At 30.5% G+C, this 18,758-nt stretch overlaps 4 protein-coding genes across 6 annotated transcripts; 2 read left to right on the forward strand and 2 right to left on the reverse strand.

Annotated features, from left to right (window-relative positions):
- The first annotated feature begins 95 nt into the window (after window positions 1–95).
- On the forward strand, window positions 96–2,388 carry LOC106651062 (pachytene checkpoint protein 2 homolog). Its single transcript, XM_014369398.2, has 6 exons — window positions 96–410; window positions 612–768; window positions 834–1,025; window positions 1,093–1,320; window positions 1,388–1,732; window positions 1,810–2,388. The coding sequence occupies exons 1-6, from the start codon at window positions 367–369 to the stop codon at window positions 2,068–2,070; spliced, it is 1,227 nt and encodes a 408-aa protein (XP_014224884.1). The 5' UTR covers window positions 96–366; the 3' UTR covers window positions 2,071–2,388.
- Window positions 2,389–4,488: 2,100 nt separating this feature from the next.
- On the forward strand, window positions 4,489–9,977 carry LOC106651031 (E3 ubiquitin-protein ligase Bre1). Of its 3 annotated transcripts, XM_014369358.2 has the most exons (15): window positions 4,489–4,787; window positions 5,073–5,252; window positions 5,482–5,668; window positions 5,739–5,927; window positions 6,007–6,365; window positions 6,713–6,838; window positions 6,904–7,077; window positions 7,147–7,404; window positions 7,489–7,620; window positions 7,680–7,933; window positions 8,015–8,168; window positions 8,247–8,360; window positions 8,534–8,569; window positions 8,651–9,035; window positions 9,136–9,977. In XM_014369358.2, exons 2-15 carry the CDS (start codon window positions 5,103–5,105, stop codon window positions 9,510–9,512), a joined length of 2,895 nt encoding a protein of 964 aa, XP_014224844.1. In that variant the 5' UTR covers window positions 4,489–4,787; window positions 5,073–5,102; the 3' UTR covers window positions 9,513–9,977. The 3 variants fall into 3 exon arrangements, with proteins under 3 accessions (XP_014224844.1, XP_023316941.1, XP_014224845.1); XM_023461173.1 differs by lacking the exon at window positions 8,534–8,569 and having other exon boundaries at window positions 4,491–4,787; window positions 9,136–9,512; XM_014369359.1 differs by lacking the exons at window positions 4,489–4,787; window positions 8,534–8,569 and having other exon boundaries at window positions 5,103–5,252; window positions 8,633–9,035; window positions 9,136–9,512.
- Window positions 9,978–10,409: 432 nt separating this feature from the next.
- Window positions 10,410–13,913, reverse strand: LOC106651042 (pre-rRNA-processing protein TSR1 homolog). Its single transcript, XM_014369375.2, has 10 exons — window positions 13,664–13,913; window positions 13,167–13,434; window positions 12,849–13,095; window positions 12,577–12,777; window positions 12,107–12,497; window positions 11,824–12,030; window positions 11,461–11,684; window positions 11,019–11,390; window positions 10,736–10,943; window positions 10,410–10,671 (listed from the first exon to the last, which is right to left on the reverse strand). Exons 1-10 carry the CDS (start codon window positions 13,773–13,775, stop codon window positions 10,517–10,519), a joined length of 2,385 nt encoding a protein of 794 aa, XP_014224861.1. The 5' UTR covers window positions 13,776–13,913; the 3' UTR covers window positions 10,410–10,516.
- A 919-nt stretch (window positions 13,914–14,832) lies between these two features.
- LOC106651043 lies at window positions 14,833–18,421 on the reverse strand. Its single transcript, XM_014369376.2, has 2 exons — window positions 18,316–18,421; window positions 14,833–18,240 (listed from the first exon to the last, which is right to left on the reverse strand). The coding sequence occupies exon 2, from the start codon at window positions 17,889–17,891 to the stop codon at window positions 15,375–15,377; it is 2,517 nt and encodes an 838-aa protein (XP_014224862.1). The 5' UTR covers window positions 17,892–18,240; window positions 18,316–18,421; the 3' UTR covers window positions 14,833–15,374.
- Window positions 18,422–18,758: the final 337 nt, after the last annotated feature.

Consider the following 18,758-nt stretch of genomic DNA (forward strand, 5'->3'; position numbering starts at 1 on the left):
TGCGCGACGGGGTGACCAATAACGAGGCATCTGCGGATCTGCCATCTGCATTCTGCTCGGCGTTTCAGTATGCTGCGCACGCCACATACTATCAAGTGGCGGCAAAAATTACTGCACTTGTTCATTCTAGAACCGTTGGATTCGCGCTAAAATTGACGTCCTCGTGAGTTACGACTTACGATTTGCAATTCGGCGCCGGATGCAGACTTTTCATTTTCCAATATAGGTGCTCCTCGACACGACGTATACATCATCTATAACATCATCTTGCTCAACAGTAGTTTACGTTTGCGTCCGTTCAAACAATTTTAGTTGTCAGTACTTATTTTTGATACCAAAGTATACACTCGTCATTACTGATTTAGAATGGCCGATATACTGCACGTTGAAGTCTGTCAAAAAATTGATAGGTAAGTGATGAATTCCAACTTATTGAATCCTTTGTGTATAATTTGAACTTATTGCCGATTCTGTATAAGAATAAAAATCTGTGGTGGTTTAGTTTTACATGACACTGCAAGAATTGAAGTGTCAATGAAATCTTTTAATTATTACTTCAATTTTTTAAATATTTTTTGAAAAATTGTCAATACATTTTCTTTGTTGTTTAGTACATTGCCTGAACATGAAGTTGAAGAATTGGTTAACGCTGAACTGGATGCCAATGAAGAAGTTATTTTAAATAAATCACTGATTGCAGAATCATTTTCTCTTGAAGCCTTGAAAAATCATGTTGTTTCTATTTTTTGTTCATGCAAGCAAGAAGAGGTATAACTTATTTATTTCAGTTTAAAGATCTCTTGTCGAATAAAAATTTTACCTTTTTTCATCAGAAAACTCATGTAAAACTAAGGGCAATGAATATTAAGATTCACATTTACCGTCTAAATCAAGAAGAGGTAGCTATGGAAACTATGGAAAAAGATGGGGAAGAAATTTCGGCAGCTGCTCATTGGATTTTGCCATCAGAAGAATTCTATGGTTTATGGGAAAACTTATTTTATGAAGCAGGAGTTAAAGAAAATGTAAAAGCATTGATACAAAAATTTATTCTTGCATGGCAAAATTTTTAATTTTTATTTCTTTACTCAGCTTTTAAATTTCATCGAAACTGCTATGATTTATTCTGAGAGAAAAGTGAATCATCATATTATTAGTTGGAATAAAGTAGTTCTCTTGCATGGGCCACCTGGTACTGGTAAAACTAGTTTATGTAAAGCTTTAGCCCAAAAAGCTACCATTCGTCTTGGTAATTATTTTACAAGAGGAGAGCTAGTTGAAATAAATAGTCATAGCTTATTTTCCAAATGGTTCTCAGAGGTAAAAATTGTTATATTTGTCAACTTAATCTGACATTTTTCAAATGATTAATATTATTTTTTTACAGAGTGGAAAATTAGTCATGAGTCTTTTTAATCAAATCAAAATATTGTTGCAAGATCCCAAAGCTTTGGTATGTATACTAATCGATGAAATAGAATCATTAGCTCATGCTCGTAAAACGTGCACTGGTGGAGAGCCCAGTGATTCCATAAGGGTTGTGAATGCTCTACTTACTGAACTTGACAATATTAAGCGTTATCCAAATGTCTTAATTTTGACAACTAGCAATCTAACAGAAGCCATTGACTTGGCTTTTGTTGATCGTGCTGATATTAAGCAAAGCATTAATCTACCTAATGAACAAGTTATTTATAAAATTTACAGCGCCTGTGTAAAAGAATTAATGAGGGTAAAATTTATTCAACTAATTCATTTAAATGAATTCATTTATTTATTTATTTTAATATAATGATTTAAATGTTACAGACTGGCTTTATTGAAACTGAACCAATTCAAGATTTAGCTTATTTAAAAATGATGGGATATGAAGAAGATTCAAAAACTAAGCACAGTCTGATGCTTTTTGATCTGTGTCGTGAAAGTATTGGATTAAGTGGAAGAGCTTTAAAAAAAATACCTTTTCTGGCACATGCATTATACCCAACCATAACTAAGCACTGTACTCTAGTTAAGTATCTTAGGTCTATGCATTTAGCAGTTCAAACTCATAAAGAAAGTTCCATTTAAAAATAACAATGTTACACTTAATATAATTATAAAATATTTTTTATTTTTGTACCTGCTCTGAAGTATATCTTATAAGATAACAACATAGATTTTCTTGAGTATTAATGATCAAAACTGTGATTATGCCTAAGTTTGATTGACAAAATGAACAGGTCAAGAAACTATTATAGTTCTAGTTAAATTTCGTGAGACTTTCAAGGTCTCAATGAAAAAAAAACTTGATAATATCATACTTACATTATAATGACATTCAAAAAATTTACAATTTTAAACTTTAAGATTTTTAAACGACAAGTGTATGTAAGTTATTAATATAAAAAAAAGTAAGTAGAAAGATTTGTGAGAATTCTTTATCCTGTAATAAACTTTGACTGACCGCACAGGTCAATAACAAAATAGATATTTAAAAAGAATCTAATTATTGCAATTTTTATTATATAGATTAATTATTCATGAACATATACCAATTTCTATGGTTGATTTTTGAGGAAGACTTTCGTAAATAGAATTTTAAAATTCTATGTTTGTTATCAGTCCGTTTAATTACAATCAAAACTTAATTGTTGCACTATTTCAATTCATAAAAACATAACGATTTCAAGAACAATTGCTATTTTTTTAACAATTTGAGCATTATAATAATGATCCATTTTTTGATAATAATACAAATATTCGTTCATATTCCAAAATTGTTGTTAAATTCATAAAATTAGTAAGTTTTTTATTTTGAAAAATTCTAGAAGAACAAATTATTGATTTTGGCGAGACTAATAATAGACGATGATAACGCACAGGATACCGATAATTTTAATTCTGAATCATATTAAAAATTATTATATGAGGAGATAATACAGATGATGAGGCGGATGATGATGACCCAGAAGATGAAGAAGAATAAAAAATAATTATGTATAATTTAAATATCGAGAATAATAGAAATTCATCTTTTTGTGAGGAAGATTGATCTGATGTACGTGCAACCCCGTGGCCTTATACTAATTTTTAAAAATAATGTCCTCGGATATCCTAGTGATAGCAGTGATTCATAAAAAAGAATTAATTAACTATGACTGTGATGATGATGATGAAGATGATTTAAATAATTATCATTGATTGCAAATTTCTTTTTTCACGATAAAAAACCAAAGCATTAAGCGAAACAAAGTAAAGTCGACCAATACTTCTGACGAACTGTTAAGAAGAATTTGTTATGTGACGCTCGCCTATTTTTTTACGTGGAGCAAGAAAATCCAATCAGTCTTCAATTGCAGTATATAAAAAAAATTTTTTCAAATGCAAACGAGAAGGGAGGCTTAACGATACGACGGACATGAATTTTGTCGCACATAATCTATGTTTTTTAAATTCTTCAATAATCTACTTAACTTCAATTGATTTTGTATGGATAATTAAATATACTCAAGCTCCAATTTTATTTCTACACAACACGTCATCTTACAAATACAATAATTACACAAATTTTTTAAGTAAAATAAAGTAACTTGAGCCTTGCAAAAGAAACTAAATTAATAGTGCTATTTGCTGCATAAATTATTTTTTTTCTACAACTTTAGCACGTAAGCGTAGCGATTAAAATTTTGTTATCCTCTAAATTTTCTTCTTCAATTTTATTCCTAATCGAATAATCTCTCACTTGTATTTGCATTATTTTTCGACGGTTGTTAAAAAGAAAATGATTTTGAAACACAGATCGTTTATATAGTAAAGAAGTAACAAAAAAATGTTAGAAGTTAATATGAGTTCCAGAACTCGTCGCTCGGTCTCCTTGTTAATTGTAAGTAATTAATTATCGATAATTTGAGATAAGACGTATTGTTAGTAGTTGTTTTGGAATAAATGATAGAAATCTAAAAGCAAATCAAATGTTGATTTATTTCGTTTTATTTGTTATGTATGAGTAGAAAACAGAATTTCAACAATAAAATAATAAACTTGTCAATAATAGACTTCTTCTTCTATTTCTTACGAACAGAATAATAATTTAATTTTACTATTCAATTTTAATAAATTTGCCCACAATTAAGGCATTGCGATTCTGATCCACATTTGATGCTTCAAGTGTATTTTACTTGACTATTTGTGAACAAAAATGAACGTCCGGAGACTGTCAGTCCACATTGTAAATTCTGTCATGATTCAAAAAAGTGATACATATTTTCTTGTAACAACTATCGCGTTTATAAAGGAAGTGTCTGGTTATATGACTTGACTTGGGTCAGGGTAGCGAAGACACCCTGGTTGAAAGATATCAGAAGGAGTTCACGGGTATAGAGTGAGTGAGAGAGAGATTAAAGATGTAACAAGGGCTTTATTAATAAGCAAAAGGCCCGACCAAAACTGTCGTCTTAGATTTGATTCCGCGCTCGCACAGCTCGCGCGCACGTAACCAAAGTGGCGCTCTCACTCGGCGCTCGAGCTAACTTAAGATTGTAACACTAACGCCACAGCTACACCATAGGTTATCCAGAAATTCAGGTTTACTGCAACTTCAAATTGCGAATGCACATAGCACCGTGCAAACGCCTACCTCTCCTGAAAATTGGCGTTCCACGTCCAGCGCATATACATTTTCTCTTAGTAGACAGATGGCTTGTATAAACTAAGCACAGTGGCAATGGCGTCTAAACTGTTACAATACAAATTTATGGCGTTCTCAAAAGATATGTGAAAGTCGCGAGAACCTATAAACTGATTTGGTAAGTTCACCCCAAAATTATTTTCCATTTCCATAAGAAGCTCACAGTTTGAATTATACTTTATTTATTCAAACAGAACAAGGTCAGTTGTGGTACTTTGATGCGTTCTTTCTCTTTCTCTCTCTCTCTCTCTTTCTCTTTTCCGAATATCGACCCCGCACCCTATACCGCATTCTTTTACTCTCTCTTTAAACTTACGTTAATCAATAAACAGCATTTGATAACAATCTGGAATTATATTAGAAGGCGTGGTTTTATTGATCCTATTGTTTATCTTTTTTGTAGAACTTGAATGAATATAATCCCAGCGCAAAAATGTCGAAAAGGGCAAATGACAGCGGGGACACAAGCTGCCAACCTCCTATTAAGAAGGTGCAGTTTGAGCCAATATATATTGGTCCCATTTCTACTTTGGAGGAAATGGATATGAAAGTTTTGCAGTTTCAAAATAAAAAACTTGCTCAGGTAACTAAATGATTTATTTCATATTAAAGCTTATTATTGTTTCAATGAATTGGAACTTATAATTTTGTAAACAATTAGATTAGGTAAGTAAATATTCAAACACTGATAACTATTTATGAGTCAGCAATGAATATTATACCATGGTATTGTTTTATAAATGCAGGGAAGAGTTGGTACAAAATAAATTCTTTGAATTTTATATGAAATATGTAATTTTTTTCTTTCATAGAGATTAGATCAAAGACATCGACTTGAAGCAGAATTAAGACAGCGAATTGAACAGTTAGAAAAACGTCAAACTCAAGACGATGCTGTTCTGAATGTAGTTAACAGATATTGGAATCAGTTGAATGAAGATATAAGAGTTTTACTTCAGAGATTTGATGCAGAAACAGCAGATGAATCGGAAAATAAAAGTAATAATAAACTTATTTATTGATACTATCAATTTTATTTATTTTATTCATAAAAAACGTATTTGTGTAGATGAGAGTGAAGCGACAACATCTTTTCTTATGCAACTATCATCTTGGGATAAAGAAGAATTAGACGATAAACTTGCTCATAGAGTTCAAGTTTCCAAGCGAGCTGTATCCAAAGTTGTTCAAGCTTTTGATAGGCTTTCCCAAAGAAATGAAAAAATTACATTAGCTCTCAAAGGGGAAATTGATGGAGGTAACTCAAAGTGCATCAAAAATAGAAAATTATCTATTATTTTTTTTTTTTTACCCATGATATCAAATTTTTTTTGCAGAAGAAGCACCTAACATTGATGAAGTTGTAAGAAAAGCAAACAATGAAATTCAAACAGAAAATCGAAATTTACAAGCTATCAATATTCAACTACATGAAAAATACCACACTATTTCACTTAAAATGTCAGAATTACAAGATACTATAACAGCTAAAGATACATTGGCAGCTGAACTTCATAATCAAGTAGATGATTTACAGTATGAACTAAATAAAGTGCAAGCAAGAAATGACAAACTAGAGCATCATCTAGGTGAAGCTATAGAGAAATTGAAGACCTATCAACAGATTCATGGTTCTGATGATAAAGGCAATAATAAATCAAATACCATCGTCGCTTCAGGTGTTTCTCAAACCAAAGTAAGAACAAAAATTATATGTGTATTAATAACTTTTCAAATTTCATTTGAAGATGTGCCAACCCAAAAATCCAAATTTTAATCTCGTTTTCTGAAACTTCTACTTAATATTTCTCTAAAAGGTTTTAAGGTGACCTTGAGAACATTAAAATGAAGGTCCCCATCAAGCAGTTTGAAAAAATATTCTGTAGAATTTTCAGAAAACTGGATTGAAATTTTGATTTTTTTGGCTGGCTTCTATATCTCTTTAACTTAAAAAGCGATTCAATCATTCTGGAATGTAAAATAAAATATATTCAATATAGACGTTTTTAACTAAAAAACATTTGATTTTCATTTTCATTGTAGCTAGAAGATTTACAAAGGGAGCTTGAAGAAACTCGTGAATTAGCTAACAATAGACTGCAAGAATTAGATAAGCTACATCAACAACATAGAGATGCACTAAAAGAAGTTGAAAAATTGAAAATGGATGTACGTAATATTGAAACTCAATCTTTACTTTTGCATATAATTATATGTTTTATTAAATTTTGTAGATTCGTCAACTGCCAGAATCAGTTATAGTAGAGACTACAGAGTATAAATGTTTGCAATCTCAATTTTCGGTATTATATAATGAATCAATGCAACTGAAAACGCAATTGGACGAAGCTAGGCAACAACTTCAAACTAGCAAAAATGCGCATTTAAGACATATCGAAATGATGGAGGTAAATTTATATGTTGTATTAATTTTTATCTCTTTAATGAATGTTTAAAAATCTATTACTTTTAAACAGAGTGAGGAGCTGATGGCTCAGAAAAAATTGAGAGGAGAATGTATTCAACTCGAAGATATTTTAGCACAATTAAGGAAAGAATATGAAATGTTACGAATTGAATTTGAACAAAACTTAGCAGCTAATGAGCAAACTGGCCCTATAAATAGAGAAATGAGACATCTTATTACATCATTACAAAACCACAATCAGCAACTAAAAGGAGAAGTTCACAGATATAAACGGAAATACAAAGAAGTTGCCACAGATCTTCCTAAGGTAAGAACATTATGAAAATTCAAAAATAAATTTAATGCGGAATTGAAAACTTTGAAAGATTCATCCATGAATTAACTATTTTAGTTAAAAAGAGAAGTTGAAGAGCTAACGTCAAAATTGGGTCAACAAAATTCTCAAGAAAGCAAAGAAGGTAACAATTCCGACGGTAGTGGTAAAGAGGAAGATGCACCAAATTCACTGCCGGTTGCAGGACAGGTAAAATTTTTAAAATTATATTTTTTTATCCACTACTTTCATAATGTTAAATCGAGTAGATAAAAGATGAAACTGGCATGCCAATTAAAAGAGAAGGTGCGGATGAAGATATAGAAAATGAATTAGGAGATGGAGATAAGGGAACATCTGATTCACTTGCATCTCCTACTCTGAAAAAAGAAAAGGATCTTAAAAGAGAAAAAGATGTTAAAAAAGAATCTATCAAAACAGAACACCGAGATCCAACGCACAAATCTAAAGATGCAAAAGGCGCAGAATCTGAACTTGTCAGAGATTTAAGAGCACAGATGAAGTAAGAAATTATTTTTATTTTAAAAAATTACATATTAAAGTTCATAAGATATAAATTTAAAATTTTATTTCATTTTCATAGAAAAGCTGTCAATGAGATGAAAGAAATGAAATTACTGCTAGATATGTATAAAGGGCTTGGTAAAGAACAACGAGATAAAGCCCAGTTAATGGCTGCGGAACGGAAGACGAGAGCTGAACTAGAAGAATTAAGGCAACAAATTAAAAAAATTCAAGTAAAAATAATATTTAAATAAATTGTTCTATCAAATTTCGAAAAGAAAGAAATTCGAATAATTATTTTTATTTTTCAGGAAAATAAACGCGAGGAGCGGAAAAAATTAGCAGATGAAGATGCTCAATTAAAAATAAAAAAATTAGAAGAGCAAACCTTTTCATTACAAAGACAAGTTGCTACTCAAAAGCAGGTAATATTTCAAACCTTATTAAATGTCAAAATGTTTTTGGTGCATGCATTAACTCTGATCTGCAGTTCCATTTATGGTTTTATCATAGGAATATTAACATTTTTCAATGGTTTTATTAAGCATATTTCATATACTTGTAATAATAATATCAAAACTAACTTTTTTGCATGCAGAAATCAAATGTTGAATGCAGTACATTGTTAATGGGTGTACGTACATAACTATATGATGAAATTTAAGAAAAAATTGAACAGTCATGTGACATTAAACAGAATTGTACATGGTTACAGGAAGAAGAAGCTCTTCTAAATGAAATGGAAGTAACAGGCCAAGCTTTTGAAGATATGCAAGAACAAAATTCTAGATTAATTCAGCAGCTACGAGAAAAAGATGACGCTAACTTTAAATTAATGACTGAGAGAATAAAAAGTAATCAACTACACAAATTGGCCAGGGAAGAAAAAGATGTTCTTAAAGAGCACGTGTCAACTCTTACAACTCAAGTAGAAGCGGCGAATGTAGTAGTTAGAAAACTCGAAGATAAAGAACGTCTTCTGCAAAACTCATTGGCTACAGTTGAAAAAGAGCTTGCTCTAAGACAACAAGCAATGGAAATGCATAAAAGAAAAGCAATTGAAAGTGCTCAATCTGCAGCTGATCTCAAACTTCATCTTGGTAAGGAATTTTCATATTATTATTTAGACTATAAGTACAAATTTAAATTTATTTAAATTACTGAAAATTAAATCTTGGTTCTTATTATCTCCAATATTAGAAAAATATCACTCTCAAATGAAAGAAGCACAGCAAGTTGTTGCTGAAAAGACGAGTTCACTCGAAGCTGAAGCATACAAAACAAAAAGGCTACAGGAAGAAATAGCGCAATTAAGACGGAAAGTTGAAAGAATGAAGAAAATCGAATTGGCAGAAACTGTTGATGAAGTCATGGCAGAGGAACTTCGAGAATATAAAGAAACTCTTACTTGCCCATCTTGTAAAGTTAAAAGAAAAGATGCCGTGCTTACGAAATGTTTCCACGTATTCTGTTGGGACTGTTTACGCACTCGTTATGAGACTAGGCAAAGAAAGTGTCCAAAGTGCAATTGCGCTTTTGGTGCTAATGACTATCATCGACTTTATTTATCAACTTGAAGGAAACAAGTATGATAAATATTTGGCAGATACGTTATGTATTAACAGAGTTATAATCTGTTACTGACTGCAGCATCATTATTTAAAGATGCATCAAGCGCATTTCTGTTTTATATTTTTGTTACAAATATGCTCACAGATGCAAGTTTCTAATTTGAATGCGAGACATCAACATTAGTTATTAATATATAATTATATATAAATAGGGCTAAATGGTAATATTACTAATATTTAGTTTAACCAATGTTCCTTTTTTGTTTCAATACTATTTGAAAAAAAGTAATCAAGCATGGAAGTTTAGTTCTTTTATCTGTAAAAATTGTGTAGGTAGTTTTTTCAATACTTTTTAAATTATTCTTTCAGCATGAACTTACATGCTTTGCTACCATTTGTGAACATATTTTATTTTTATTGGTAGAATGCTTTTTTAATGTTTTTAATTAAGAAATTATATAAATTTTGCTAAAATAAAATATTAACTAAAATTAATTTAAAATAATTATGCTTTCGTTTTGATACTCTAAAAGTAAAAGTTTGTATATATAAATTTTTTTTCTTTATAAATGCAAAGGCTTTTAACTCATAAAAATGATTTATAACGAGTCAATAGTATATAAAATGAAAAATAATGCGGCATTAGAGCATATAATGACTCATAATATGTATGCCTTCAACGATTCCTTTGACCACGTATTTTTGTTCTCAAATGTGTAATCGTTTTTGCAAATTAAAAATGTATTAAATTTAGTCCAGTAATTAAATGCAGCTCTTATTATTTATCGAAGCCATTAACAAATTCTATCATAAAAATCTCATAATTTTCAGATATAAAAACGCAGGTATTCATTTCTATTTGCAGTAATAAAGTCGTACAATAAAAATAATTTAATCGAAGTGTATTATTGAATATATTTTATTTAAAAAACTTCTGATTAGTTCTAGTTATTGTATATGTACAAAAATAACAAAATAGACAACAGTTTTTACATTAGCCATTAACCAACCTACATATCCATACTGGCAGGCTTTGTGGAAGTAATGTTAAGCAACATTGGTTCATATGTCCATTTTGGAAAAACTCTTTTGTACAAGTTCATGAAAACGGTGTCTTGAGAGTTTAATTGACCATCGAATATACACTTCATATGGCCATGAGTTCCTATAAATATATTTAGAAAATTAACAGACCATCTTCAAAATCAAATTTATTAAAAAAGACTTACCCAGGGGCTCTTTTATGTGACCTTTACGACCACACTTAGTTCGTAGTTTTACTGGTTTGAACCAGATTATGTCCTCACGATTGTAAAACATGAATCGAATGACGGCTGATTTTTTATTAACTTTAAATGGATATCCGCTCAATACTACCCTTTTTATTACCATTCTATCGGGAGTCACAGAGAGAAGAGTTCCTGTAGCTAGTAATTCCTGTACAAAAAACATAAAATTTATGATAGACAATATTTAATGCAATATTTTAATGAAAATGATAATTAAACATACCAGTGAACCATCTTTTTTTTCTTGATAACATAGTACTGGGCTTGGTGGAAATGTTATTGGAGCAAAAACTGAAGCCACCATTGTAGTTTTAGGTTGAAAATATCTTTCAAACTTATGTTTATTTCCATTTGTGTGTTGACTAAAAATGGGACAGGCAGTAAATCTACGATATCCACATTGAAAAATGAGTCGTTCTTTTGACTTAATTGGAATATCGCAGTTTGCTGTTCGTTTCAAGACAAAGTTTAAAACTGACATCTTATGCTCATTCTCTAATAATCCAAACAAAATTAGTGGCTGATCTAAGACTCTATAAGCTTCAAATAATTCTTGACTAACATTTTTTACATGAATAGTTATATAAGTTCCAGGCTGTAATTGAAAATTATTAACAATGATTATTTGATGATATATAACAATTATAATTATTTCAAAAGTGTACCTGAACTTCATCTAGTGTTAAACGTTCATTGAAAATACGTTTGCGAGTTCTCTCGAAGTTTTCAAACTGATATATTCTACCATAATCAAATGGTAAATTTTCTTTATTGTCCCAAGGAGTATTTTTGAAAGACTCTAGCCCTCTATACTTCTGGAATCTATCTTTTGCCAGTGTATCTAATGGGGTATCAACTTCATCTGGGTACTGAGAATCAAGTTTAGCTTCTGCAAAATAAATTAAATTTGTAATATAATTCAAAATTTTCTAATACTTCAAATATTTTTTTTTATATTAAAAATCAGAGAAATTTGATTGAAAAAAATACTAGATACAGAGATTTAGTAATTGATTCGTAATATATACCTTGCAACTTAAGCATAGCTTCTCTTTCTTCATACATATCCATTTTTTCATCATAACGTTGTTCATTAGTAGATTCTGAAATGGAAATTGTTTCATATTCTTCATCATCTTCACCTTGCTGCATATCATCACTGTTCACTTCAGATTGAGCTTCATCTACAGTCATATCATCATCTTCTTCGTCACTGTAATCTTCAACATATTCTTCTAAAGAAATAAAGCAATAATTACAACTAGGAATACTCTCATTAATTTTTCATGACAATTGAAAATTATTTCAAACCTCCTTCTACGTCCGGAATCCAGGCTGCTTGATATTCAGAAGTTCCTTTGGGGACACGCTTCATTATTTTTTTAGTCTGCTTTGCCTCGGCCAAAGCTAATTCTTCATCAGTTGGCCAAGTTTGCTCAGCATCCATTGGATCTGGAATATGTTCTGCTGTTAAAGATTCCTGTTTTTCTGGATCAGCTACTGCAATGACTATTCTATCCTCTTGCATTTCTTCATCTCTTAAATTTTGCCTTTCAGTTGTGAGTGGGAAAGGATCTCTACATTTTTCAATTTGACTCATTTGGAAATCACCAAATCCTGGTATATGCACTAAACCATTTACTGATAAACTTAGTCCTTGTAAATATCCAGATACTTTTAAAGTTCCAAAATTATTTTTGCTCTGAAAAATAAAATCAAAGTGATGTAGCTAAGCAAAAAGAAAACAAATTTAGTTGTTTATTATTAAAAAGTAGTTATACTTTTTCATCTAAGTTGAATTTAACATCTTCTGCTAATAAATAAGATCTCTTATTTTTGTAGGCCACACTTCTTTGTTTTTGCGAACCTGCACGTCTTAAAATATTCAAGGCATCTGCTGGTTTATCAAGGGGCATAATTTTTTCTTCAGGCATCCACTTGAATAAAGTCTTTTGAACATGATTTTTATAATCTTGTCGTTTCTAAACAAAAAATAATTGGATGTAAAATTATGTTTACAAATGACAATTTGAAAGTTATTGCAAAGTATTACCTTCACAGGCAAAGTTTCAATATTAACTGCAGCTATTATAGGTGTTGACAATCCTTGAGATATTACTGGTTGAATGATTTCTTCCCCCCATGCATCAAGAACTTCATTTCGCTGGCTTTTATCAGAATCATATACAGCTGATGTTACAAAAATCACTGTTGTTGCTACTTTTGCTACATCTAATGTAGATAATACATCACTAGTTGTTGGTACAACAATAGCAAAACGCTGTTTAAATCTAGGTATGCTGTGAAAAAATATAGTAAATATTAGCCAAAAGTATTTGGAAACATATTAATTTAAATTTGTATAACTTACCTAATGTGTGTTGCAGAGGCACTATGTTTAACAGTGGCTTCTTCATCTGCACTAATAAATAATTCTACAATAGCTTCAACTCGTAAATCTTCTTGCAAAGGTATAATTGCTATTACAATGGGAGCACTATGAGCACTTCCTAAACTACGTTTTTTCTTCAAAACTTCTTCACGTTTATGTGAACGAATTTGTTGAAGTTGATTGCGTCGTGCTTCTTTGCCCAAATCTTTTTTTATGCTTTTTGACAGACTTTTAACTCCAGTACGACCTGCATGATCATGAAAAATATTTATTTGAAAATAAAATAGCTCTTTTCAGGTTAAAAAAGAAAAATAATAATAATAAAATTGCTAATACAACCGCGAATGTAAGAAAATAAATTAGAATTCATTAACAAACATTGATTTACAGAATAGGCAATCGTTTTAATATAAATTTAGTTGCATTTTAAAAAGTTGAATAAGTAAGGATGCATTGTAATAAAGTTATCAACATACCTTTATTTTCGCCGGCAACTGAACCTTTGCTTCGATGCCTCCCAGTTTTATGAACCTTATTTGGTTTTTTAAATGCCCCTGGTCGGTGGCTATCTTGTTCAGGTGAACCCATTTTTATTGTTGTCACTATTATTCTTTAAAATGTATTTTAACTATTATGCCATGTGCTCGGCTCGCAAGTTACGTACGAACTACGAATGAGCCGATAATACAAGTTACAACCTGCACGTGCAAGCTACAACAGTCACCGGGGGCTAATTGCTACCAACTGCTAAGTGTCCAAAATAATACGCGATTCAACTATCAGACTATCTTTTCCTTCTTAAAAAATAAATTTAACTTTTTATATGTTTTAACTCTTCGTGTTTATAAATTGTTTACAAGATACATAAATGAATGGTTAAAAAAAAGAATTTTAGTTCTTTATCATAAGAAATTGTCAATTCGATTTACGTTGTGTTAAATAACTGTTTCTAAATATAATACAGGCAATCCCCGCTATTCGCGGTTAATTCGTTCCCGAAAAACACCGCGAATACCGAAACCGCGAATACCGAAACAGAAAAAAGCAGCATTATGGCAATTTTTTTCCTTCTCTTATTAGCTCCAAAATCTTGAGCTTTTGACCTAAATCCATCACAGCTTTATTTCTTTTTGAGCAATTATCTTTATTTTTATTTGTGGGAGCCATTTTTCAAATATTTATTTATAAAATATACTATTATAAAAATTATTTCTAAAAAACCGTGAAATAAACCGCGAATAAGCGAATCCGACTCCCGCGAATAGTGAAACAATGGCTCAATTAAAGAACCGCGAATAAGTGAAACCGCGAATACTAAGTACTGCGAATAGCGGGGATTGCCTGTAATATAGTAATAAGATATGAAAGCAAGGAACACAGTTAATGTTTTTACAATTGTTTTCATTTCGATTTCGCAGATGAATGTTATGTTATGTTATGTTTTTTTCCCATAAAACCAATTTTTTACATAAATTAAATAATCCAATTACAACAATCACTTTTTTAAGATTTATAAAATTAATATGCAGATTAGTTTAATCACATAGTTTTTCAAAAGAAAAAGCTGCATGTAAGCTTTGATTACAAAAACTGTAATAGGTATGGTGTTCAGTATTAAATTATCACGAAATAATTTTTTGAAAACAATTTTTTTTATTTTTCTCAATTTTATAATCAAAAAGGTACCATCAATAAAAAATTTTACTGATTGTTATCAATACTTTAATTAGACAATTACATAAATGATTTTGTTGGGATGTAAGTGGGTAATGTACAAGGTAAATAAAATGAAATATTTTGAGTTCACAATTAAATTAAATCAAAAATAGTCAAACATAATATTGCAATAAGGAAAATATTGATTTTCATAAGATAAAAAACTCATTTAAAATTAATTTATAAATTCAGATTAAAGTTTTACCAGTAACTTCTTTTGAATTATATAAAATTACTTGAAAACTATTATATTAAGTCATTTACATGTTTAATTAATCACTTAAAATTTTCATTAAAACTTTTTAGTGCTATGTAGAAACAGAACTTAAAACTTTCCTTATTATAAATTTACATATTTTCATTGTCACATACTTTATGAATTATTTCATTGTGCATATCTTATAGATATAGTTTACAGTTTAAAATACATCATATCTAAATTACAAAATTTATATTTTATAAAGAAACATTTTACTCTTGTTGAACATAAAATGTCTCCCCATTCTCTTGAACAATTTGAATGTAAGATAAACCTGCATTAGAGTCACTATTGGGATCCACATCAAATTCTTCAACTGGGTCTCCAGTAATCTCTTCAGTTTCTTCTTCTAATGATTCTTCAGCTTCTTCAACAAGTACCTCTTCGATTTCTTCATTATAAACTTCTTCCATTAATTCCTCTTCATCTAATTTTTGCAATTCTTCTTCCTGATATTTGTTTACTTTTTCTTGACGTTTTGGATCTAGTAACCTAAGGTTCTGATTTATATACATAATTTTACCTGTAGGATCATCTCGAATCATTCTTTTATGAGATCTGTCAGTAGTAGCAACAGATGTACATGGCAGATCTGATATAGCTGCAGCTATTTTTGTTAAACAAGAGTTTTTGAAAAATGCTGACCACCACGTCGATGGAGGCATTAAAGCAATTGATTTTTTTACAAAAGCTACATTCCATACTCCCTTGCCTGTATTGTAATTGGCTAAATCTACAATTATATCTCTTTCATTCAATCCAAATTTACTAGATAATTTAGTAATGACTTCGTTTCCTTGAGCAAAATCTGCTGAACTCAAATGTTCTCCTTTAAATATAGGATTTAAGATGTTGGCAGCAAAATGTAATGGTTGCAATACTCCGGTAGATAATGTTTTGAATTTTTTCAAAATTTGATCTGACTCTTCCATAGAAAGAAGCACCATTGGATCTTGAAATTCAGTGATAAAATGTTGTTCTAAATCTAAGAATGCTTCTGGAACTTCACTAATTTTAGCATCTTCATTATCTAAATGATTAATCCATTTAATAATTGGTTTTATAAGTTTGATATATGCAGTAATTTTAGACCAAAATTCTTCATCAGCAATTAAATCTTTTGATATTTTTCCCAAATACTTGTCAGATTTGGGAGCAGAAGCAAGTACTTGTAAATGTTCCTTATTTTCAATAATACTTTCTAAAAATGCCACAGAAGAACATTTTCTAGTTCCTAATATTTTTAATAACAGAATACCATCAGATTTTTCAGAACTTTTTTGTGCTTCATTCAACAAGTCACCAAGAATGTCATACTGCTTTATATCTTTTATAAGTGTTGATGTATTCATCATTAACTCATTAACAGTTGGCAATTCAAATAATTCTTCTAATAATTTATTGAATATTTGAGATGCGCAGTAATAGAAAGAAATATTATGATCTTCATACTTCTGCTCCATTACTTCCCAAATATTATCACAATTACTTAAACTATCTATACAAACTCCTAAAACTCGGTTAGCACCAACTTCTTCTATTACTTCAAATATCTTCTCCATGTACAGATTTGCATCTTGCACATTTGTCGATAGAGAAATTGACTTGTACAATACAGGATCTGGTGTATTTAACACAAAATTAATTACCCCTTCATTCTTAGCATTGGATCTGTAGCTACACTGAATACCCAACGAAATAGCTTCTCTCACTTTTTGATCAACACTTTTTTTTACATTTTCATATGTTGTGTCAAGTAGTGTTGTTGACAGTCGTTCTTGGGTAGGAAGTTGAAAAGCTGGGCTTAAAGTATTTAGTAATGTGCGCCAGTGTTCATTATCAATTATACTAACAGGAGCATTAGACGCATATATAGCTTTTGCAAGAAGTTCTTCACAATATCTTTGCCTTTGTTTTGACATTCTGTCAATTAAATTGATGTCATTAGTAGGTTCAGTGTACGAATTAGTAGAAGTATTAACAAGTAATCCATTATTATCATCATCGCTCATTGGAAAATCACTCTCTGATTCTTGCCTTTTTTTCATCATATCACCCTTGATTTTGTCTTTTTTAGCTGTAGATATAAGAGTTTCTTTTACTGAACCTGGACAACCAATGCATTTTTGTAGATGCAAACTCATACGAGTAGAGTGTCTTGCATATATTTGACCACAATATCTACACTTGAACGTTTGAAGCTTTTGATTTGGCTCTTTCGGTTGCAGTATAAAACTAGTTTCTAATAATTTTTTGGGAATAAAACGTCTCGATACTTTTTGTGCCAGATTAACTTTGATATTTTGTTCCAAGGCTTCTCTTATTTCGGATGGGCAAGCAGAACATTTTTGTAAATGTGAACTCATTCTTGATGCATTGCGAGCATACTTTTGTTCGCAGTGTTTACATTGAAAGATATCCAATTTTTGGTTTCCATCTTTTGGTATCATGAGAAAATTTTCTTCTAAAATTCTTTTCAAATTTCTGACTTGTCCTTTTTTGTTAAAACCATGTATAGAAGTTTCAAGGATTTTCCCTTTAACTTTTTCTTTCAAAATTTCTTTCAAGTGTGGTGGGCTCCCAGAACATTTTAGTAGATGTACGCTCATTCTTGTGATATGTCGTGCATATTGTTGGCTGCAGTAAACACACTTATAGATTTCAAGTTTTTGGTTTGCCTCCTTGGGTTGCAGCGTAAAACAGCCATCCAAAACTTTCTTCAATTTCATTGTTGAAGTTTTATATCGAAAAATTTGAAAGTAAATAATTCATAAATTCTTACTTTCTATAATTAATGCTAACTCAAAGTTGACTTTTGATGATATTAAAAATCGAAAACAACTTCAAATTTAAATAAATATAAAAAGGGTGTATTTTGAATGCTTGAATTTCGAGACAAAAATGTATCTATAGAATCACTAACAAAATGTAAAGTTGACCATCTTAGTTGCAATGACCGCTGTTGCTTACATTTAGCTGACGATTATTGCTGCACTACGATTGACATCAAGCCAAGATGGCGTCAATTATCAACGTCACGGTTAAGAATGTCTTCGTTCGCTTCAGGCACTAGTCCGTCTACAAATGTAAAAAGTTTAAATTGAAAACAACCAATATTTAAATGTTGTCATTAGATGAATTAATGATACTAACCGAGTACAGCAATGATTTATGCGGCGACTTAGCGCAAATGTATTTCAATTTTTGTCACCGTCAAGGAAACGAACAAAACCAAGTGAGTACGGGATCTACTTGGCGTCAGGAGAGTCATATAACGCTTACCCAATACCACGTGATTTTGGACCTGCGCAGTGGGTTCTTTTCACTTCACAAATAAGTATAACGTGTAGTTTGGTAGTCGCACCATACTGCGCGCCACACACGAATAAATGAAATCAAAGTTAGTGCGTACTGTATGTCTAAAACTTTATTTATTTATTTTTTTCAAATTTCGATTATAATCTAATAAATGAATGAATGAATGAATAAAATGAGTAATATGAATAAATGAAGTGTGAAGCGGAATAATTGGAAAACTGTTGACTAACTAATTATACATTTTATTGAAAGAAAAGAAATATCAAAAAATTTTTTTA

Source organism: Trichogramma pretiosum, unplaced genomic scaffold (genome assembly GCF_000599845.2).
Source record: "Trichogramma pretiosum strain Unisexual culture from Peru unplaced genomic scaffold, Tpre_2.0 scaffold36, whole genome shotgun sequence".
Taxonomy (NCBI): domain Eukaryota; kingdom Metazoa; phylum Arthropoda; class Insecta; order Hymenoptera; family Trichogrammatidae; genus Trichogramma; species Trichogramma pretiosum.

Excerpts from the sequence above, each read along its gene's own strand:
- LOC106651062 (XM_014369398.2), top strand. The coding sequence starts at position 367 with ATGGCCGATATACTGCACGTTGAAGTCTGTCAAAAAATTGATAG. Across the intron at positions 1,026-1,092 it reads AAGCAGGAGTTAAAGAAAAT|CTTTTAAATTTCATCGAAAC; the intron begins GTAAAAGCATTG and ends TTCTTTACTCAG. Across the intron at positions 1,733-1,809 it reads GTGTAAAAGAATTAATGAGG|ACTGGCTTTATTGAAACTGA; the intron begins GTAAAATTTATT and ends TAAATGTTACAG.
- LOC106651031 (XM_014369358.2), top strand. The coding sequence starts at position 5,103 with ATGTCGAAAAGGGCAAATGACAGCGGGGACACAAGCTGCCAACCTCCT. Across the intron at positions 6,366-6,712 it reads CAGGTGTTTCTCAAACCAAA|CTAGAAGATTTACAAAGGGA; the intron begins GTAAGAACAAAA and ends TTTTCATTGTAG. Across the intron at positions 7,934-8,014 it reads GATTTAAGAGCACAGATGAA|AAAAGCTGTCAATGAGATGA; the intron begins GTAAGAAATTAT and ends TCATTTTCATAG.
- LOC106651042 (XM_014369375.2), bottom strand. The coding sequence starts at position 13,775 with ATGGGTTCACCTGAACAAGATAGCCACCGACCAGGGGCATTTAAAAAA. Across the intron at positions 12,498-12,576 it reads AATTCAACTTAGATGAAAAA|AGCAAAAATAATTTTGGAAC; the intron begins GTATAACTACTT and ends TTTATTTTTCAG. Across the intron at positions 10,944-11,018 it reads AAAAAAAAGATGGTTCACTG|GAATTACTAGCTACAGGAAC; the intron begins GTATGTTTAATT and ends TTTTTTGTACAG.
- LOC106651043 (XM_014369376.2), bottom strand. The coding sequence starts at position 17,891 with ATGAAATTGAAGAAAGTTTTGGATGGCTGTTTTACGCTGCAACCCAAG.